The following is an 18,403-nucleotide window of genomic DNA, read 5'->3' on the forward strand; positions in this document are numbered from 1 at the left end:
CCAGCGCCAACGCCCTTGAATCGCTCTTGACGCTGTTACTCTTAGACCACAACACCACCATGGAAGTTAATCGATAATAGAAGATGGTTCCGTAGAATCTATCAGACAGTGCAAATCAAGACGTTAGCTTGGAGCTCCGAGGCAGTCAAGGCTCAAATCTAGATATGAAGACCCAAGAACCACAATCCATATCCAGGGCGTGACCGTATCCAACGAGAAATCGAAGAGCACCCACCACCACTGCTCACTTCAGTGCTCTCTGCCAAGATGCTTCTAAATTTGGCAAGCAGAGCAAAGTCTCCCTAATCATACCATCATATCAAACCCTTGCGGCGCTGTTTTACATGTTGTAACTATTGTGCTGTTTGCCCCAAGGTTGACTAATCGTACGTTGATGTCTTGCAATGCAACTTCCAAGAGACTCATCTCGTCCATCAATAAGGCTCCAAAAACAATATCCAGCCATAGATATTATTTTCTGGGGTCCGAGCACGAAGTGATATATGCTTTAAAAATCCGAATCATCCTGATCTTGTTAATTGTTTATCAAGGGGTTGGTATGGTGCTTGGCGGTTCATGTGGCTGTTAAGCACCGCCCGCTCGGGATGACTCCCGCTCGTGATTCGCGATACATGTCATTTTTCCTGCGGCAGGTAGCGAAGAGAAGCAAGCAAAGGGCGCCATGAACGGGGGTATTGTAAGGGATTAGGGGCCACGAGGCGACGCGTTCACGGTTTGCTGAATGCAGCGTTCATGTTTTCTCATGCACAGAACATCATTAAGGCCAACAAGATCGATGAGTACATGTATATGGTGTTCTAGGCTTTGAATGGAAGGGCGAAAGCGAAGCGGCAATCGCGCAATGGGACGAATAGTAGGATGACTGGAAAAATGGAATCTAGTTCGGACGAAAAGCAGCGAGGCTGAAAAGCCGAAGGTTGAACGTGTCGGGTAGGCGCCAATGAATCATCGGCCCCGATACCCAGAGTAGTATGGGAGAAGAGAACCTCGTCTAAACATGTCGCTGATTCCTCATCCACCACCATCTCATCCCACGCATTTATCTTTCTTGCCCAGGGTGGCACACAGCTCAGTCTCAAGTGCAGCTTCTCTAGCCTATTCAGTCTTTATTGTCCTCGCCCTCCCATTTCGATAACTGTTGTTGCCTAAGCCTTTCAGACATGCCTTCAGCTCGAGGCGTCTTCTTATGCGTCGCAGCTCAAGCACGAGCATGAAGAAATCATAGCTAGGACTCGAAATGAATGTTTCGGCATGAGTCACTCGTGGCTCAGGACCGTTTCACCTACCCTGCCAGGCCCGCGCCAGCCAGCGAATTTCTTTTTACGCCTGTCTCCTCGTGATGATTCGACACATATGACAGAATCTACAGAGGTGCTGGCGATGATCTTGTTAGCAATACATACCCTTTTAGGGAGAGAGGTGCGCCCCAACCGACCCGGGGGCCATTCTAAACGTATCCCTCGCGAAGTGGCGCAGTCTGGGTGGGAAGTCCGCCACAACGAGGAGTTGCTCGCCTACCTATTCATGTGCAGGTGATGGAATGCCTCCACCAAATATTAATTCGCATCGACGCGTAGCTCTATCTTTTGTATTAAATGTTCGCTTCCGTCCCTTAGATTCCTCTTCTTTTTGCTCTGTTCGTTGCATGATATCATCATTTACAAATCTTTAAAAGGCTAAATTATGCGAGTTCGTTATCATCCTATCTCTCCTAGCCTCCTTTTCTTCAGCGCCCTCTACCTGCGATGCTGCCTTGCGATTGAAGCAAATCAAGACTTCGATCTTCTATGCGAATCCACCAGAACTCTAATATTGCAAGACGACCCCTCACTCCGCAACAACTTGAACTTCGTTTGTGGCAGAAAATATGCTAAAGGGGAACCGCCGGCCGAGAGAATCGTCATATCTCTTCCTGAATGTCTAGCCAAAGCCCCTGGATATAGAGGGTCCGAACTGGGGAATCTAACTGAGTGGGTTGGTCCGCTGGTCGGTTTTCTGGTTCCGGCTTTTGCATTCGTTGTCTCAATCCCACGAAGCTTCCGAGTTCCCAGAATGGAGAGTTGGTTTGGGCTTAAGAAGCGTTACAGTCTCCCGTGGCTCGTTTTCAGCCTTGTTATCATGATCCTTGACATCGTCTTGTGGATTATCATTGTGTTTGCATTTTCGGGACCACTAATTGCTGGAGCTATTCATGAGGCATTGATCGACCACACGGTTCTCGATGCAGTCAGGGAAACAGTTGAAGGAGCACTCCAACAGCCACTCCCGCCCCAATTGCGAGAAGAAGGGCGACAAGACATCGCCTTCGCGTTGGTGGGAAGCTTGATGCCAGGCGATGGGGAACTCGCTGCTAAGATCCAGTCTGACATTGTTTCTTCTGCACACGGACGACGCAAGCTGCAAGCGCTCCTGACTCTTCTTCCATCCTACGGGACTCGCGTCGGCGTACCTGTGTTCTTCTATCTCGGAGCATACGCCTATTCTCTCATCGACGCTGAGAATAGGAGAGGAGATAATGACACTGCACATGCAATTGCTTTCGGGTTGTGGTACGGAGTCATTGTCATCGGCGCCATCGTTTCCTCGAGCGTCCTAGGTATCGACAATCCTGCCAGTCTCGAGGCTGTATTTTCCGAATCCAATCCTCCCATCACCGGGTTCTCGCAGCCGTGGCACTTCTACGAGTCTCCCTTCCGGACGGTTTGGGTATGGAATCGGGCTCGCCTCTTCCAATCGTGGACCCACTGGGCACCTCTAGACCCCGCCATCTGCACCAAAATCCTATCCTTCCGCTGCCGATTCTGGGCGGCTTTCTCAGCCGCCTTGCTCATCACCATCCCCTGCTCCTTCGCGTTCACTGTCTCCTACTTCACGCCCGAAATCGGCATCGGGTGCCGCTCGCTCACCATCCTCGTCTTCGTTTGCTCCCAAAACGGGCTCCTGATCTGGTGGCTCTACCACAACTCCTCGCTCCGCCTCCAGCACAAGAACAAAAACATCCCCTGGTACAAAACTAAATCCTTCATTCTAGTCCACCTCTGGGCTGGGCTTTGTCTTATCCTTGGAGCCTTCTCCACAGTCGGTGGAACAATCATGCAGCTCGTCGGCGTATACCGCAACTGCATCTGCAAAGCCGGCATCATTCAGTATGCCATCCATAATGAGAATAGCACGGTGAGACTGTCGACGGATAACCAGGACCATCGTGATAGTTGGATTTTTTGGAATATTTTTGGTATTACGGGTATTGCATTTATCGGCGTTTTGAGCCTTTTCGGTTGGCTATACCAAGCAAGGACAAGGGCGAGGTGTAGGAAGCTTATTGAGAAGTTGTGAATGTAGATGTGGCTGGTAGGTATTGCATCTACGAGTAGTGTGCGTTTGCGATTTGTCAGAGTATTGGTTGGTTCCTCGACGGGAGTTGCTGGAGTTTTGTTTTATCTCTTGTATTTATATTCCCGTGCTAGCGCCTGGTTCCTAGTCAGCTCTTAAGATACCCCCTTTAGACATTAACACTACATCTAATAGAAATATTATAGTTCTAGATTTCTTCATTGCTTGAATTTAAACTTCTACTTGCTTCTTTTGCTCCTTCTCTTGCTTGCCCCTGCTCCTCCCTATCTTTCCACACACCCCTTCCATCCATACTACATCTTCTCCAGATTTCTCAAGCGATCTAACCCCTCCCCCTTCCCCCTCCTCTACAAATCTTTCCGCAACCCCGCCCATCTTTCCACCTATATCCAAACCAAGCCATAACTCTCTCTCTCTCTCTCTCTCTCTCTTGCTGCAAACCCTGATTATCCAACCTAATTATCCTCAGTTCCCAGCTTCGGGGTACGTTTGAGGGGAGATCCAGCCAGCTTTTGGCATCTCAACACTGAAAATAGAATACTGGGGGTAGCCTGCCATAGAAGTCGGGATTTTATTTATTTTATTGGAGTTTAGCGGGAGAGACAGCTTTGACGGAATGGATTGGGGATAGATGCGATGTGGTATATAGTAATATGCTGGAGTGGGAGAATATAAGAAGTTGATGCTGATACTAACTGTTTGGTATCTGGAGTTGCTGGGGGTTGTATTGTCTTATGTATTTGTTCTCGCCCATTTGGTAGCGTGTAGTTTTTGAGATATCTCCTCTAATAGCGCAACGTATCTCATAGAATGAAGTCCTAACGGGACCTACTTCTTGTATCCCGTCTGCCGTCAAACCATCCCGCAAGACCCTTCCTCATCTCCGCCTCGCTCCTCCCCAAGACATCAATTCCCCGGTCCACACACGCTCTTCTGACTTCCTCTTTGCCTAACCCCTGCCACCCCCCGTCTTTCATAATTAAATCATCATCTGTGCACAAATACCTCAACTTCCTTTCCAAACCCCACCTCAACGCCACAACCACCGGCCCAATCCGAGGTAAATAATCAAGAACCCGAGAGTGCGCATCCAGCTTCGCACTCACACTTATTAGATCAACACGACTCAACCTCCTTACCTCTTCCACCTGCACCGTCTGCGGAGCTCTCAACTTCACCACATGCCTCCCCTCTAGCCTGAGTTCCTCCTTAACACTCATTATCATCTTCTCCACTCTCTCCCTCCGCGTCTTCTCTAGCTTCTCCAACTCCTTCCGCACCTGTGCTGGAATCCGACAGACCTCAGGTACAAGCGGAGTAATCCACAACGCGATCAATGGCAACCACTCCCCCATTACCAACACCAGTATCCCAAACGCAGGTAACCTTAACATATCCCTTCTACTTCTCCTAATAACTTGCCATTCTGCCCTCGTTAAAACAGCGCTCCCCGCCCCCACCATCCGCGCTTTAGGTCCCAGCGATTTTGCGAGTCGCGCTGTGCTGCGGACGTGCGAGATCCCGGATTTGTAGAACGCGATATAGGCCTTGCCGCACGAGAAGAGATAGCTAAAGTACATCTGTCCGGGTTGTCGGGTGGGTATGTTGAGCTCGGGAGCGTATGTACATTCAGGGGGGTTCAGTTTGGCGTTCCACTGTGAGCGTGTAGGGAGTGTGGGAGTCTTTCGAGGAACAGGGGAAGGTGTGGGTTTCGTGGCAGTGGCGGTGGAGGAAGCATGGCGGAGTGCGGCATAGAATGAGTAGGAATGGATTTGGGGCTTGTGTCGCAGCCGGCCATGGCATTGGTGGCAGTTGAGTGTCGCAATGGCGGGAGAATAGCTGTGGTTTAGGTGGATGTTTCGACGGCATTGAGTGCTTGCAATTCCTCTCCGAGGATGGATGATGTTTACGCTGAGTTTGGATATAGACCGTGGTTTCATCGTGAAATGGATTGAATATACACTCAAGAGAAGTGGGTAGAAATGTTGGGTTCAGGAAGCCGGACGAAAAAGGATGTCGCTCAAAGAAAACCCGTCGATCCCTGCTTCGCGATGTCATCACACCGCGTAAATGCGCTAGTCTCGATTCGTGTCGTTCCTGGTCTAACCGCGAAATGCGAAATCCGATGTCACGAGGGGGGCAGTTTCAAGTATCACTAGAACATTTTAATACTATGACTAAATTACTTATGACGCTATCACATTGCGTCTGGCATGACTGCCATTTCATTCCATATGTCCAGACAATGAGCAGGAGCAAAGATGCACCCTGCAACAAAATGCCGGCAGTCCCTTCACGTATTGTCCCGGAACGCCTCGCCAATGAGCGAAAGCTAACAAGAAAACAGAGATTATGATAGGCCAGGGAGCCTAACATCAGGTGTCTGGTTCGAGAGATAGAGGGTGGATGAAGAGGTAAATTCGCCAGGTGTCCAATCGAGGAATGAAGCAAGAATATTTGACAAGCATGACCAAATCTGTACTTTGAATCACTGTGGCAAGTCCGTCCTCGACGGGCAAAAGTCTATATCACGGGGAGTACTACCGTTGATATCTCGCCAATTGCGCCATAATCTCGTTCATGTCTGGCTGGCCAGTTGGCCTGGCCTGTGTGGGAGTTCGAATAGGTGCTGTGGGTGGAGCTGGTTGCACTGGGGGCTGGCTACCAAGTAGAGAAGCGAGTGTGGGGTTTTGATACGTATTAGGGTATGTTTGGGGAGGAGGGTACTGTGTCTGAGCCGGGTACGCGGGAGTCTGGGTGGGAGGGGCCGATACAGATCCAAGAAGGCGTGCAAGGTCTGGCGTGGGTGCCGTTGGAGGAGGCTGAGGAGGCTGGGATTGACCATTTTGTGATATGGCACCTAGAAGTTGCTGGAGGCCATTGGGGTCGAGGGAGGATATGAGATTCGAGAGGTTGCCAGCGTTGCTCGTCGGGGTAGGAGGGTACTGGTTAGGGGCATGCGGAGTAGGTGTATACGAGGGCGCTGGAGCAGGAGGATTACTGAAAGCTTGGCCATACTGGTGAGGGGCTGTCGGTTGGACTGGCTGGACTGGCGGGGCTTGAGTCTGAGCCTGAGCCTGGGCCTGGTCCTGCTTAGCATTGATGACAAGCGCAGCAGCTACGGTTGGCTCAAGGTCTGCATATTCTGTGACGGATTAGCATTGGGTTGTGAGACGGGCAAACGATACACACCATTGAACTTAATGTTGTCCGCACCTCCTCGTCGATCGAAAACCTGAAGGTTCACTTTGCTCTTGGCAAGTGTTGCGGTGTTAAGTCTCACAATTGCGAGGACTCCTTCCAAGATCTGCCGCCGCACGACTGCAGGCTCAGAGAGGCGAGGGCTTAAGATAAGAACGTCTATTTGTAGACCTGCCTGCCGGAATGAGTCTTCGACCCATCGGATAAAATCGCTGGTTGCTGTTAGCAGGGGAAGAAAAGCAGCAAATTGTGTGTACTCACCGAGGCAAGCCCTCATTGACGACCAATACCTGGACTTCAGGGATCTGATGGGGGGCTCTACGCGGAAGCGGTAGATCGTCATCCAGGTCTCGCCGTGGAGAACGACTCCGGTACCGACGCGGTGAGCGCGACCTACTTCTCCTCCGCCCATCATACCGATCGGGGCTCCTATTCCTGCCGCGCATGCCGCGACTGCCACGCTGGGGTGAGGGAGAGCGTATAGGGCGGTAGTCGTCGCGGAACCTCCGGTTGTCCCGGTCTCTTGGAGACATTGCGCTCTGGCTTCCGGAATATCGGTCCATGTTCCTCTGACTAGAACCCGTGCCTCCCCGCGTATAGTCTGGCGAACGAGAGCGTCGACGCACTCCGTTTTTGTCATTTGCATTCCCATCCGCCTTCTTAGTGTTCCGCTGGGGTTTCGATATTTCAAGATCTGAGTTTAGTCAGATTAACGGTACTTGCTATTCACGGGCTCACTTACGCATCTTCCTTCCTCGCACGGTCTGCCCTTGTTCGGTATGCAATGCCCTGTAACACGAACCAGAATCTAGAAATTGCACGAATCCATATGCCTGCTTTATTGATATTTGAGCGAGTTTGCCGTGGCGATAGAAGCGGTGGAAGATGTCTCGCTTCGTCACCTTCTCCGTCGGGAGATTGCCTAGCGCATGTTAGGATGTACTTTCCCAGGGGATAGGCACTAGAGACTCACCAATGAATAGGCGCGATCCCATGGGAAATTGGTCCCATTGACCATCGGTCACAAATTTCCTCTCATCTTCCAAAAATTCCTCGTACAATTTGTTGATTTCTGGGGGCCAGCGGGCGTCTTCATCGTCAGGTGTGGCGCTGCGGAGATCGATTGACTGTCGATGGCCGTATCCCGGTGTGCTTGGGCTTTGATTCGATCGAGTGGCAGAAAAGGGTTCCAATGGGGGATTGCTAGAGCTAGGCCGGATATTTAAAGGCTGCAATTGACCCGCACTACGAAATTGGCTATTCTGCGGTTTCTGATTCTGACTATGTGGGTGGTATGACCTTATGTCATCATTTGGGTTATAGTTAGGGTGTGTGACAGGTTTCTCCTGGGGAGGGGGTCGCGGGGGAAGATTGGAAGGCGCTGGTAGCGAGGAAATGGGGGTTTGGCCTTGTGACTGGGAAGGAACGGATGGAGTAGCATATCGCTCAATGTTGGCACTGTTCGCAGCAGGAGCAGACAGATGATCGAATAGGGCTTGATAATTAACACGGCTACCGTCGTCGTCGTTGTTGTTGTTGTTGTTGCTGATGTTGTTGTTGTTGTTGGTCTGTGTGTGATAGTGATTGCCGGTCGCAGGCTGGGATTGGGGCTGTTGAGTGGGGTACGCATTGGACTCATAGGGCATGGGATACAGCGACCGACTGTCTTGAACGGGCGTGGATTTTGCCTCACTGTACGAAGGAGCAGGTGCTTGGGCTGAGATCTGAGATGCGAAATTGTGGATTGAAGTATCTTGAGTCTGCGAACTCCCGTTGTACCCCGTAGACTGAGAGTACTCAGGCGGGACTGCACCCACAGCAGCGCCATTTGCTGCCACGTTCTGGAAAGATTGCGCGGGTTGCTGGTCGGGGTAGTATGAGGTTGACGATTGGGCGCTCGGCGTTTGGGTATGAGGGTACGACTGGTACGAGGCTGGGGTGCCGATGTTGAGTGCGGCGTCATTGAACATAGTGGGGTCCATTTGAGTCTCAAGAATGGGGATATTTGAGGGTGAAGGGTAGTGGACGGGCTTCGGCGACTCGGGCGTGAGGGTCTTGCCGCGAATGTGCTCTGCTTGCTGTGGCGGACTGGTCATGTATGCTAAGCCAGAGCGCGAAGCGCATCTACGATGGGGCCACAGCGGGAAGGTCAACTCAGGTCATCTACTCAATGCTGCGTCGCGACAGAGGCGGGGAGGGGAGTTGTGCGCTTTGCGACAGAAACAGAGGCGGGGTCCTGTGGGTGTGTGTGCAGCGAGAGGTCAGAGCAGCAATGGGCGCGTCAGAGAGTTAGAAGCGGGAGGCAGAGGGCATGAGCAGAAGAGGGGATGCAGATGTGGTGGGCGATTCAGCGGATGGGCAGCGCATATGATGGCGAAGGCGATGGCGAAGGCGAAGGCGAAGGGGAAGAGGGTGGTGATAAAGGTGGGGAGAGCAAGGCGAGGAGGTGGAGGAGGCTGCAGATATGCTCGGCAAAAATGAGAGGGAGCAGTGTTTGAGCGCTGACTCAGCTTTTGCTTTCTTCAGTTTGGCCGCCCGAGAGAAGTTGCTTCACCACCACTTTCACTCACGACAATGCTGCGGCGTTGCGTGCCTCCTTTCATTTCTCCTTCCACTGTACGCCAATTGCCAGTTTTCACTATCGTCCGGTATGTCGCTGGGAGAACCACCAATGACGTCAGCGAGGAAGACATTCAGGCCGCGCGCAGGTGGCTTGAGAAACTCAGTGCCGAAACGGTCCCTAAAACCATTGCTGAATTGTCCTTCAGCAGGTCGTCAGGTCCAGGTGGGCAGAACGTGAACAAGTGCGCTTAGACGCGTCGCAGCTTCAATTGATGCTAAACACCCTCAAGAGTCAATTCGAAAGCCACGCTCAAGGTGCCCCTCGATGCTCTGCTCAGATATATCCCCAGCGCTCTCCACTCCGAAATCCGCGCCTCTCGATACATGGCCCCAAGATCCAATTCCATCATCATACAGGCCGATGACAGCCGCAAGCAGGCTGATAATGCCCAGAGCTGCTATGCACGGCTGCACCAGGTCATTGTCGAAGCAGGGCGGAATGCACTGCCTGGAGAAACGTCCGTCGAACAGGCACAACGTGTGAAGAATCTGTGGGTGCAATGGAGATACCACAGACGCATTCTGACCGTGTGTAGGCAGAAGGCCGACAACGAACGGCGGTTGAAGTCGAAGAAGATGCTCAGCAGCAAGAAGAGTTCTAGGAGGGCTGGGCGTGGCGATGGCTGACGCAACACTAGCCCGTAGCGGAACCGCTCGTGTGTGCGGCCCTGCGGCTGGCTATGGTGGGGAGTAGTAATGCAGGGTCCCACTCTGCGTCAGCTCTCCAACGATATTTGGAGGTGCTGAAATTTCGCATTCGCGGGCCATTGCTTTGCCCCTGCTTGCGCCAGTCTCCTTGCATCGTCCACAAGCCCTCCTTGTTGAAGTTTCTCTACCAGTTCCACAACGACATCACCGCCCGACCCCTTCCTTCCCTCCTCCAGAATGCGAGAGTATTTTCGAAGACTGGAAGCCAGAACCTTTCGCAGCGCTGGTTCGTCTATCTGCTCGGCCGTTCGGAGGAGGGGAAGGATCTGTCGTATGGCCGACTCCGATAGATGGGCCTTGTGTTTCGAGTCGCGCTCCGCAGTGGCACTGAGTAGCTCCAGCGAGTCGCGTAACGCAGGAGGGAATTCAGGTGATTCTAGGTGTAAACCAAACAGCTGCATTCGGAATTGGCAGATAATCGTGTGAATTGCGTTCGGAGCGTTCTCCTGGAGGAAGTCGAGGACATGTCGGAGGATGTGCTGGATGCAGGGTAGCTGGTTGAATTCGGCGAACATGTCGAAGAAGTGCTCCGCAAGTTCAGGCCCGCCTTGGAGCTGCTTCATGGCGCTGTCAAAAACCGCAATTGGGATCGCTCCGGTCAGAACTGGCGCAGAGGCAAGATTCTGTAGCGCAACTTCGTCATCTCCGTCCAGTTTCCCTAAACTTGGGTTCACGTCCTCTCCAGTGATTTCTGGAAGAGCGATCGTGTCCGCGCCAAAATCATCCCCCATCTCTTCCTTCTTGCGATCAACGTCTAGTCCGAGAATCTTTCTCCGCCCCACGATTTTGCCAATGTACAGCGTCTCCAGCTTTGCGTACTCCACCCAGAGGCTTTCCGAAGATTTGCAGAATCGTAGTCCCCGCTGCATGTAACTCCGCGCATTCGTAATATCGGCTTGCGTATCCATGAAATACTTGGCAGCATGTATCCAGAGGTTGGGTTTGGTGGGGTGGAGTCGGACTACCGCTGTGAAAATTTCATTGAGCTTCTTATAGGCCTTTTCCCTTCGCGCAAAGTCGATATATTGCATCCAAAGCCCAAGGTCGCCCGAGAACTTCCTAGTCGCACGGTTGTATAAGAAAAATATCGTCTTCTGCCCGCTCCCCACAGACCTCACGCCTAACCTCTTGATCCGCTTTCTGCGGAGTGCCTCGACGTTCTTTTCGAAGTCGATGTATCGTACATAGTCGGATGGGTGTGAGCCCCTCGCATTAATGATGTGTTCGAATTCAGATCGCTTCCTCGCTATCGAGCTGATTTCTTCCTGTGCAGATTGTGAGACGCTCACGGATTGATGAATGTGGGCAGGACAGTTGACTGACCTTGGTGAATATCTTCTTGCGTTCAAGCTCGTTGAGCCCTTCTACAGACTGCTCGAGGTAGAATCGGGCCTTGTCGCTCGGGCCGGCCATGGTGTACTTCTCGAAATCAAAGGTGAACTGTGGAGAAGGCAGAGTCCCACATGCCGACCCATGGAGATATAATTTCGTGCCAAGATTTTGTTTTTGCCAAGATCCGCGGCTCGGCAACGGTTCCGTGTTGTATCCAATCCAATAAACATTTCAGGAGACACCGCGTCTTACTTTTGAATCCTCATTCTCTACGCTCCTTTTACACTCTTTACCCCTTGGACGGGGGTTTCTTGTTGATACTCCCTTCAATCTCCTCATCATGGCGCCAAAATTCAAAGACGGAGACGTCGTTGCGACGGTAATGACCTCCGAGCTCCTGCCCAGTGATTCTGTCCTCACAGGTGTCTAGGTTAATGGGAGGTGGATATCATGGTCTCATACAATTGTGGCTTACTGTGAGTCATGAGCCTCCTTCACTAACAATGATAATTAACAGATCCACAGGCGCGTTCCTTGGAGCCCTCATTGTCGGCCTGTAATACTATCCCCCCAACAGAGTCATTGAATCTCTCTGAATCTGTCCAGGTCCCTGCATTACCACAAAATCGTTCAAAATGAGTTCTATGTCAGTTATTTCTATTTCACACTAGGATATACTCTATCATACCAACAATGCATAGGGCTACCCGCAAGAGTGGTTTCCGTCTGTTTCTTCCACAATCGGCGACCGCTATCCAGAACGTTCCGTATTTATGCTCTTCATTGCAATTACATCTGGTATGGATCGTATGGAATAGGTCATATCTGCCCACTAAGCACAATACTAGGTCCTCGATTCGCATTAGTTACTCTATGGTACATCTTAACACGGAGACCGAACTCTACCCTACCAAAGTTCGTTGCTGGCGTTGGCATATTCCGGACGCTGACTTGCGGAGGATGGACATATGTTACGTCTACTGATGACCATGACTGGCACGACATCTTCATGATTTCCTACTTGGTCGCTACGCTTCCCTGGACTCTGGGATGCTTGGCCCTGAGCCCAAGAAATCCGACGGCCTTGAAGTATAGGAAGATATTTGCTGGATCTTTCTTCGGTACTCTTGTACCATTGATCTATTTCTTCATCCAACACAAAGTGCACCGAGTAGCTGGAGGTAGGACGTGGCTCTTCGCTCATATCCGCGCCGAGTTTATGCTAACATATTATAGCCTACACCATCTACTCTTTCTTTGAATGGTCACTTGTACTCCTAGATGTAGCTTTTGATGCCGTCACAGCCATAGAGTTTGCAAACTTCGAAATTGTTGTAAAGGATCTCCGAGGCATCACTCGCGGGTATGTTACATGGCTCCCGAAGTAGATAGACCAACGATCGCCGAGAATGCAAATGGTTTACGACGATGTTCTGATCATCTTGTCACCTTCTAGTGCGGGCAACAAAGCCGTCTCCGGCGCCGTGCTGGAAAAGCAGTACGTGTCTAAGCCCAATTTTTTGATACATTATCCTAACATGTGCGCAGAAAGGACAGAGAGGTCGGTCAGGTCTTTGCTGGCGGGTTCTCCTGGCCTAGACTTCTCGACGCTGCAGCCGATGTTTACAATGGGGTGAGCTCCTTTCAGCCTTTTCTTTTTTGAGAGAGAGAGAGAAAACTTCGCTAACTTTATTAGTTTGCATTTTGGTCTATGCTGACCTCTCTCGGCTTGCTTGTGTGGTGTAAGTATTTCAGTTCGATTTATAGTCAGCATGTACTGATGATGCAGACTTCCCTCTGTGGCACATGGGGATTTCTGGCTACGAGGTTATGGTCATGTGTACCGTATCGCCGTTCCTCCTCGGTATCAAATCTCTTCGCTTCCTCATCATCCGTCAAATTCGGATATGCCATTTACTGTCCCTCTCTGGATTCCTCTCGTTCCTCACCAAATCTCCAGAAAACCGGCTCTTCTCCGCTGGGTTCGGTGTATGGATGGCATGCCTGTCCTGGGCCGCGACCTTCTACGCAGAGCGATCTCAACCACACCGACTGGAGGCTCGAATTTCGGCGTTCTGTCTAGGCTTACTCGCTTCTAGCATCGCGAAGTTCGCTTTCTGGACGAACAACCCTGTCTGGCCGATTATGCATGGACCGAATGGCGGATGGAACAAGCTTGGTCTTGCTTTGGCTATCTTGGCTATCTTGAGATCAACTCGGTCAACTGTTAGCTCTGGCGCTGATATCCCAGCTCCCGGCCCTACCAAAGGGTCTCCAACTCTTGCCGGACTAGGACTTGCTGGTCTCTTCTTCGCCATGCATTCTCTCCTCTCGGATTCCAGCACGATGATCCTCTGGGTATGGGAGGGTTACCCTGTTCGTGGCCCATTGGCCGTTCCACACGGCGCCTGGACCTTGATTGCAATGGGGCTCGGTCTCACGATTGGCTTATTCGCTCCAAATCTTGCCAAGGGATGGGCATTCTTCGGAATTGGGTCCATCGGAGCAGCAATTCTCACCACCTCCAGTCATTGGTTTGGTTACTATGGTGCTCTCTCTCTGGCGGTCTATGTCATGGCTATTGCACCACCATTTATATCCAACGCCGCGCGACACTCTCCTGCTCAAACGTTCGGCCTTGGCTTCCTCATCTACAATATCCTCGTGCTTGCACATGTCTGGGTTGTCGCGTATGCGTTCGTCCCCGGTGGACCCCTCATGCGAGAACACACCGATTGGGTTATGACTGCCATGATGCTATTCATTGGCTGTGGTGTCTTCTCCGCTACAGCCCAAACCTCTTCCCCGGCCATCCAAAAATACAAGGGCAAGCCAAATCCCGCTGCTGGCAAGCAGCGCTCCTATTATCTCTATGTCTTACTAGGTCTCGAGCTAATCGCCGTCGCAATCGCTTACCTCCGCTTCCCAAGCTATAACTATAGGCCATACCACCCGGAGGAGAGGTCCGTCACAGCCGGTATCTGGACCATCCACTTCTCCCTCGACAATGACATGTGGAGCTCCGAACACCGCATGCGCGACGTAATCAAGGAACTCGAAATCGACGTCATCGGGCTCCTCGAGAGCGATCTTCAGCGCATCATCATGGGCAATCGCGACACGACCCAGTTCCTCGCCGAGGACCTAGGCATGTACGTAGATTTCGGACCAGGCCCGAACAAGCACACTTGGGGCTCAGCTTTACTTTCCAAATTCCCGATTGTGAATTCAACACATCATCTCTTGCCCTCGCCGGTTGGTGAACTAGCACCTGCGATTCATGCTACCCTGGATATGTATGGGAAGCTTGTGGATGTTTTTGTGTTTCATTCCGGTCAGGAAGAAGACCCCGAAGATCGAAGACTGCAGAGCGAGTATTTGGCAAAGTTGATGAGGGAGACGCCCCGTCCAGCAATTTTGCTGTCATATTTGGTTACCAAGCCGTTGGAGGGTAATTACAACACATATGTGGGTGAGAAGAGCGGAATGCGTGATATCGATCCAAGTGATTGGGATAGATGGTGCGAGTATATTTTGTACAAGGGATTGAAGAGGACAGGATATGCGAGGGTGAGCAGGAGTACGATTACGGATACCGAGATCCAGGTAAGCCATGCCACCCTTATTATATGTAGCCAATGCTAATATTTGAGGGTAGGTTGGGAAATTCGTCGTCGATCAACCCGAGGGTGGAAACGAAATCATTCCCGAAGATCACGTGCCTCCAGGTCTGAGATTCCCGGCGCTGTTTAGAGGAGAGGGAGTTAGAGGGCATGCGTATCATGTTTTCAATGAGCCTAGGTACTATGCGTGAGTGGGGCTGAATCAGGTATAAAAGAGAATGAAATCCGTATTCGACACAGATATGTTTTGGTAGAGTAGGTAGGAGTAATGCGACGGTATTGTGGATATAATACGGATCACGTGCTAACGGCTTAACTAACGCCGACCCACTTATGGCTGGTTACTCTGTATGCAACTGTCTCTTCTTCTTCGCAAAATCCTTCCGTCTGTGTCCGACCCCAGATCCCAATCACAGACTAGCTACAATATCGTTTCTTTGTTCCTTCAGTATCCAAAAAATATGGGTGTTCCTCCCGAGGCGGTTCTACTTTTCCGCATCGAGATGGAGAAGCGGAGATAATGCAGGGAGAGGTTTTCCCCCCGAATTCCGATTTTGGAGCTAGATTTTAAGCATAGGAGATATATATTTGGGTATTGGGTCAGCTCAAATAATCGCTGGGGATATTTTGAAGAGCTGGTAATATTTGTTGCGAAGCCTGCTGCTGGACATTTCTGCCGAAGCTTTGCTACCTCCACGGTCTAGCATACTTTCGACTTTACGCTGAAATGGCTGAGAATAAGGTTGCTCTGATAACGGGTGGAGGTGAGATGCCTTTTCTTGGTCTGTGACTTTGGTGTGGTTGTGTTCTCGTTTCTTACTTTGTTTTTGCTGCTATAGCATCTGGATAAGTGTCGGAGATGGAAAAGGTGAAGGCATGCTTTCTTTCAGTTATTTGTCCTTTCTTGAGAGTCATTGAGCTTTGGGTCGACATCTGTCTTGGATCCTTCCTTAATCGATAACTCCTCTCTCTGAGTTGCCCTCTATTCTATAGACAATACTAGACATGCCCTATCACGCCCCTCTCTTTTATACCTAATCCACTCCAAAATGTCCATTCCCCAACCTATCCAGCATGCATCCACAGACACTAACTCCCGACCACAGCCTCTGGCATGGGCCTCGCGGTAGCCCAAAAGCTCACCAGCCTCGGGGGCTGGACAATCCACATCCTAGACCTGCACCTCGAACGCGGAACCTCCGCCGCCAGTTCCCTAGGCTCGGACGCTCAGTTCCACCAAACGAACGTCACAGACTACGAAAACTTACTCTCCGTCTTCCAAACCATCTACTCACAAACCTCTCGTCTGGACTTCGTTTTCGCCAACGCCGGCATTGCAGAACACGCGAACTTCTTCTCGCCGCAGACGGACCCGCCACCACCACCTAAAGGATTGGAACCGATTGTTGATATTAACTTAAAGAGCGTGGTAACGACATGTTACCTCGCGCTCCACTACATGCGTAAATCCCCGAAATCCCTAGATAAGAGTCTCGTCATCACGGCGTCTTGCGGGGGATTATATCCCTCATACTACTCCCCCATCTACACCGCCACCAAACACGCCGTTGTGGGACTCATGCGATCAATCGCACCGTACTTCTTCTCCAATGCGGGGATCCGCGTCAACGCGATCTGTCCTGGTACCGTGCGGACAAATCTCTTATCACCGAAAGAGTGGGAGAATTTCCCCGACAAGTATTTTACGCCAGTGGAGAAGATTGCGGAGACGGTGGCGATGTTGGTGGAGGGGCAGGATGGGGAGAAAGGGGAGAGTCAGGGGGTGCTGAGGGGGAAGGCGGTGGAGGTGAGTGGAAGAATGCATTACTATAGGGAGCCAGTGGAGTTTTGTGATGGAGGCATGAGGGCCGTTATGGGAGCGACGGATATTGAGGTTTTGGAGAATGCACAGCAATGGGGGAGTTAGAGTGTGTGGGGATGTGTGAGGATGTGTAGGGAAGTCAACATTGGTGGATAGGATGTGGGTGAATGGGGATGGAGAAATTAGAGATGAGCAGGATTCGTGAAGTAAGGATTCGTGGTATATCCTCCATTACCGTGCAGTATGTAGATTATCATAAGCTAATAACATGGCAGTTAACAATTGACTGTAAGGTTCTATAGTTGTTAAAGCTGAGAAATTTGAAGTAGAAAATCCATTTCGGATGAATTTTGATCTCCACCTGATAGTATGTGGCGGATTGGGTGTCTGGGAAGAGAGCAAGACTCAAAAGCAAACATTGTGAGCATACAACGATGGCTGATACAGTAGTGTTTGCATTCAGACGAAATGCCGAATTGGCATTATTCCCTGTTCCGCAAGTAAGCCGCTATAGAGAGCCTGTCAGCATGCCTATAGACAGGTATTGGACAGTGGAGTAGCACAAGGACGAAATAGATGAAGAAGGATCTGGCCCACATTTCTGTTCTAGTTTGCGGCATTCAGAATTGGAAAGAGATATTGCAACTGAATGGGACAGGGAATCGGCTCCCATTTGTCCAGACTCCAGGACAGTGGAACCCGTCTTTGCATGCAAGATGTTGGGTGGCTTTCCGACTGGACTTAGACCCCACAATGAATTTTAGAGGGGAAGCCGATAACAATTTCTTGTCTTATTCGCTCTGTTGTACGCACATGTTGGTTGTCGCATGTGGGGTCTGGGGTCGGATCCGGTAATTTCTGTACTCGTGACGTCGCGTATGCGAACTGTGTACCGGTTCGAGGAATCTCACGATGCGAGGCTGTGCTGCGACAGGATCGCTACGAAGCGACCCCAAAGTACTCCATCTTGACTTCGTATCGCTACTCCGAGTCCGGCTCGTATTACGCTGAAGAATCTTATCCAAACAGAGGGCAGATGATGCGAATATGAATAATGATGGCGAGGTTGCCGAGTTTCGTTGACGTCAGCAGTCCACAATGAGGCTCTTCTTTCCCCATATTGTTGATCGCCTCGTACTTTAACTTGAATTGAGGAACTCCGCATGGCAGGGATTTTTTTTTAAGCTTCTCGTCTTCGCTCCGTCTTACCGTAGGCCATAGCTCCTCATCCACCGCGTCGTGCCACATTCTTACTATCATCCAGGTCGTGCCGTCATGGCCGAGCGCAAGCGGGACCAGAATTGTTATCTGCCACGTGTTGGAAGAGGGCTAAAATCGGGGTCATCGGACGTTTCGCCCAGAAGGATCCAGAGCCTCCAATTGATTGCCATGTCTGGAGATGTCGGGGCTTGGAGGATGAAGGATTGCTTCGCCGCATGCAGCATGTTGGAAAGAACGTTGAGGTTCCAGGTGCTTGGGCGCTGCCCTGCCTGCCATGCAGCTCAATGCACCTTGGCAGCGGCATGGTAACGGTCCGTGAAGAAGGATTCGAACATTTCTAGAAGCGTGGCCTCAATCTGGGTCGGAGTCCGGTTGCGTCCGAATATTGCTCGTGCGAGAAGTGGTTATTGTGGCGAAGGCGTTTCGAGCTGTTCTTGGATCGAACGAGCGAGCGATATCTTTGCATCCCAGCTGCTCGAAATGAAACAGATGTTGTTGG

The 18,403-nt window shown here is 51.0% G+C and overlaps 7 protein-coding genes across 7 annotated transcripts; 4 read left to right on the forward strand and 3 right to left on the reverse strand.

Annotated features, from left to right (window-relative positions):
- Positions 1–1,941: 1,941 nt before the first annotated feature.
- On the forward strand, positions 1,942–3,357 carry BDR25DRAFT_369425 (uncharacterized protein; the record flags this gene model as incomplete). Its single annotated transcript, XM_033697099.1, has 1 exon — positions 1,942–3,357. A coding segment is annotated over one exon (1,416 nt), but the record flags the coding sequence as incomplete, so codon positions are not given.
- An 836-nt stretch (positions 3,358–4,193) lies between these two features.
- On the reverse strand, positions 4,194–5,433 carry BDR25DRAFT_334370 (uncharacterized protein; the record flags this gene model as incomplete). Its single annotated transcript, XM_033692925.1, has 2 exons — positions 4,194–5,057; positions 5,305–5,433. The coding sequence occupies 2 exons, from the start codon at positions 5,431–5,433 to the stop codon at positions 4,194–4,196; spliced, it is 993 nt and encodes a 330-aa protein (XP_033547109.1).
- A 180-nt stretch (positions 5,434–5,613) lies between these two features.
- On the reverse strand, positions 5,614–8,679 carry BDR25DRAFT_303819 (uncharacterized protein). Its single transcript, XM_033690084.1, has 5 exons — positions 7,550–8,679; positions 7,319–7,498; positions 6,838–7,270; positions 6,568–6,788; positions 5,614–6,520 (listed from the first exon to the last, which is right to left on the reverse strand). Exons 1-5 carry the CDS (start codon positions 8,670–8,672, stop codon positions 5,916–5,918), a joined length of 2,562 nt encoding a protein of 853 aa, XP_033547110.1. The 5' UTR covers positions 8,673–8,679; the 3' UTR covers positions 5,614–5,915.
- A 561-nt stretch (positions 8,680–9,240) lies between these two features.
- On the forward strand, positions 9,241–9,819 carry BDR25DRAFT_161786 (uncharacterized protein; the record flags this gene model as incomplete). Its single annotated transcript, XM_033684052.1, has 3 exons — positions 9,241–9,380; positions 9,429–9,689; positions 9,735–9,819. Coding segments are annotated over 3 exons (486 nt in total), but the record flags the coding sequence as incomplete, so codon positions are not given.
- BDR25DRAFT_262041 (uncharacterized protein) lies at positions 9,469–11,319 on the reverse strand (the record flags this gene model as incomplete). The annotated part of the gene is made up of 2 exons (XM_033686742.1): positions 9,469–11,171; positions 11,230–11,319. 2 exons carry the CDS (start codon positions 11,317–11,319, stop codon positions 9,915–9,917), a joined length of 1,347 nt encoding a protein of 448 aa, XP_033547112.1. The 3' UTR covers positions 9,469–9,914.
- Positions 11,320–11,479: 160 nt separating this feature from the next.
- BDR25DRAFT_262046 (calcofluor white hypersensitive protein-like protein) lies at positions 11,480–15,146 on the forward strand. The gene is made up of 12 exons (XM_033686743.1): positions 11,480–11,617; positions 11,669–11,714; positions 11,764–11,794; positions 11,845–11,884; positions 11,940–12,036; positions 12,087–12,419; positions 12,475–12,601; positions 12,695–12,736; positions 12,787–12,871; positions 12,935–12,980; positions 13,028–14,844; positions 14,897–15,146. Exons 1-12 carry the CDS (start codon positions 11,579–11,581, stop codon positions 15,050–15,052), a joined length of 2,859 nt encoding a protein of 952 aa, XP_033547113.1. The 5' UTR covers positions 11,480–11,578; the 3' UTR covers positions 15,053–15,146.
- An 829-nt stretch (positions 15,147–15,975) lies between these two features.
- Positions 15,976–16,788, forward strand: BDR25DRAFT_369439 (NAD(P)-binding protein; the record flags this gene model as incomplete). The annotated part of the gene is made up of 1 exon (XM_033697100.1): positions 15,976–16,788. One exon carries the CDS (start codon positions 15,976–15,978, stop codon positions 16,786–16,788), a length of 813 nt encoding a protein of 270 aa, XP_033547114.1.
- Positions 16,789–18,403: the final 1,615 nt, after the last annotated feature.

This window comes from Lindgomyces ingoldianus (genome assembly GCF_010093535.1).
Source record: "Lindgomyces ingoldianus strain ATCC 200398 unplaced genomic scaffold BDR25scaffold_17, whole genome shotgun sequence".
Taxonomy (NCBI): Eukaryota; Fungi; Ascomycota; class Dothideomycetes; order Pleosporales; family Lindgomycetaceae; genus Lindgomyces; species Lindgomyces ingoldianus.

Excerpts from the sequence above, each read along its gene's own strand:
- BDR25DRAFT_303819 (XM_033690084.1), bottom strand. The coding sequence starts at position 8,672 with ATGACCAGTCCGCCACAGCAAGCAGAGCACATTCGCGGCAAGACCCTC. Across the intron at positions 6,789-6,837 it reads GTCAATGAGGGCTTGCCTCG|CGATTTTATCCGATGGGTCG; the intron begins GTGAGTACACAC and ends AACAGCAACCAG. Across the intron at positions 6,521-6,567 it reads GGACAACATTAAGTTCAATG|AATATGCAGACCTTGAGCCA; the intron begins GTGTGTATCGTT and ends AATCCGTCACAG.
- BDR25DRAFT_262046 (XM_033686743.1), top strand. The coding sequence starts at position 11,579 with ATGGCGCCAAAATTCAAAGACGGAGACGTCGTTGCGACG. Across the intron at positions 11,618-11,668 it reads ACGGAGACGTCGTTGCGACG|GTTAATGGGAGGTGGATATC; the intron begins GTAATGACCTCC and ends ACAGGTGTCTAG. Across the intron at positions 11,715-11,763 it reads TCATACAATTGTGGCTTACT|GCGCGTTCCTTGGAGCCCTC; the intron begins GTGAGTCATGAG and ends ACAGATCCACAG.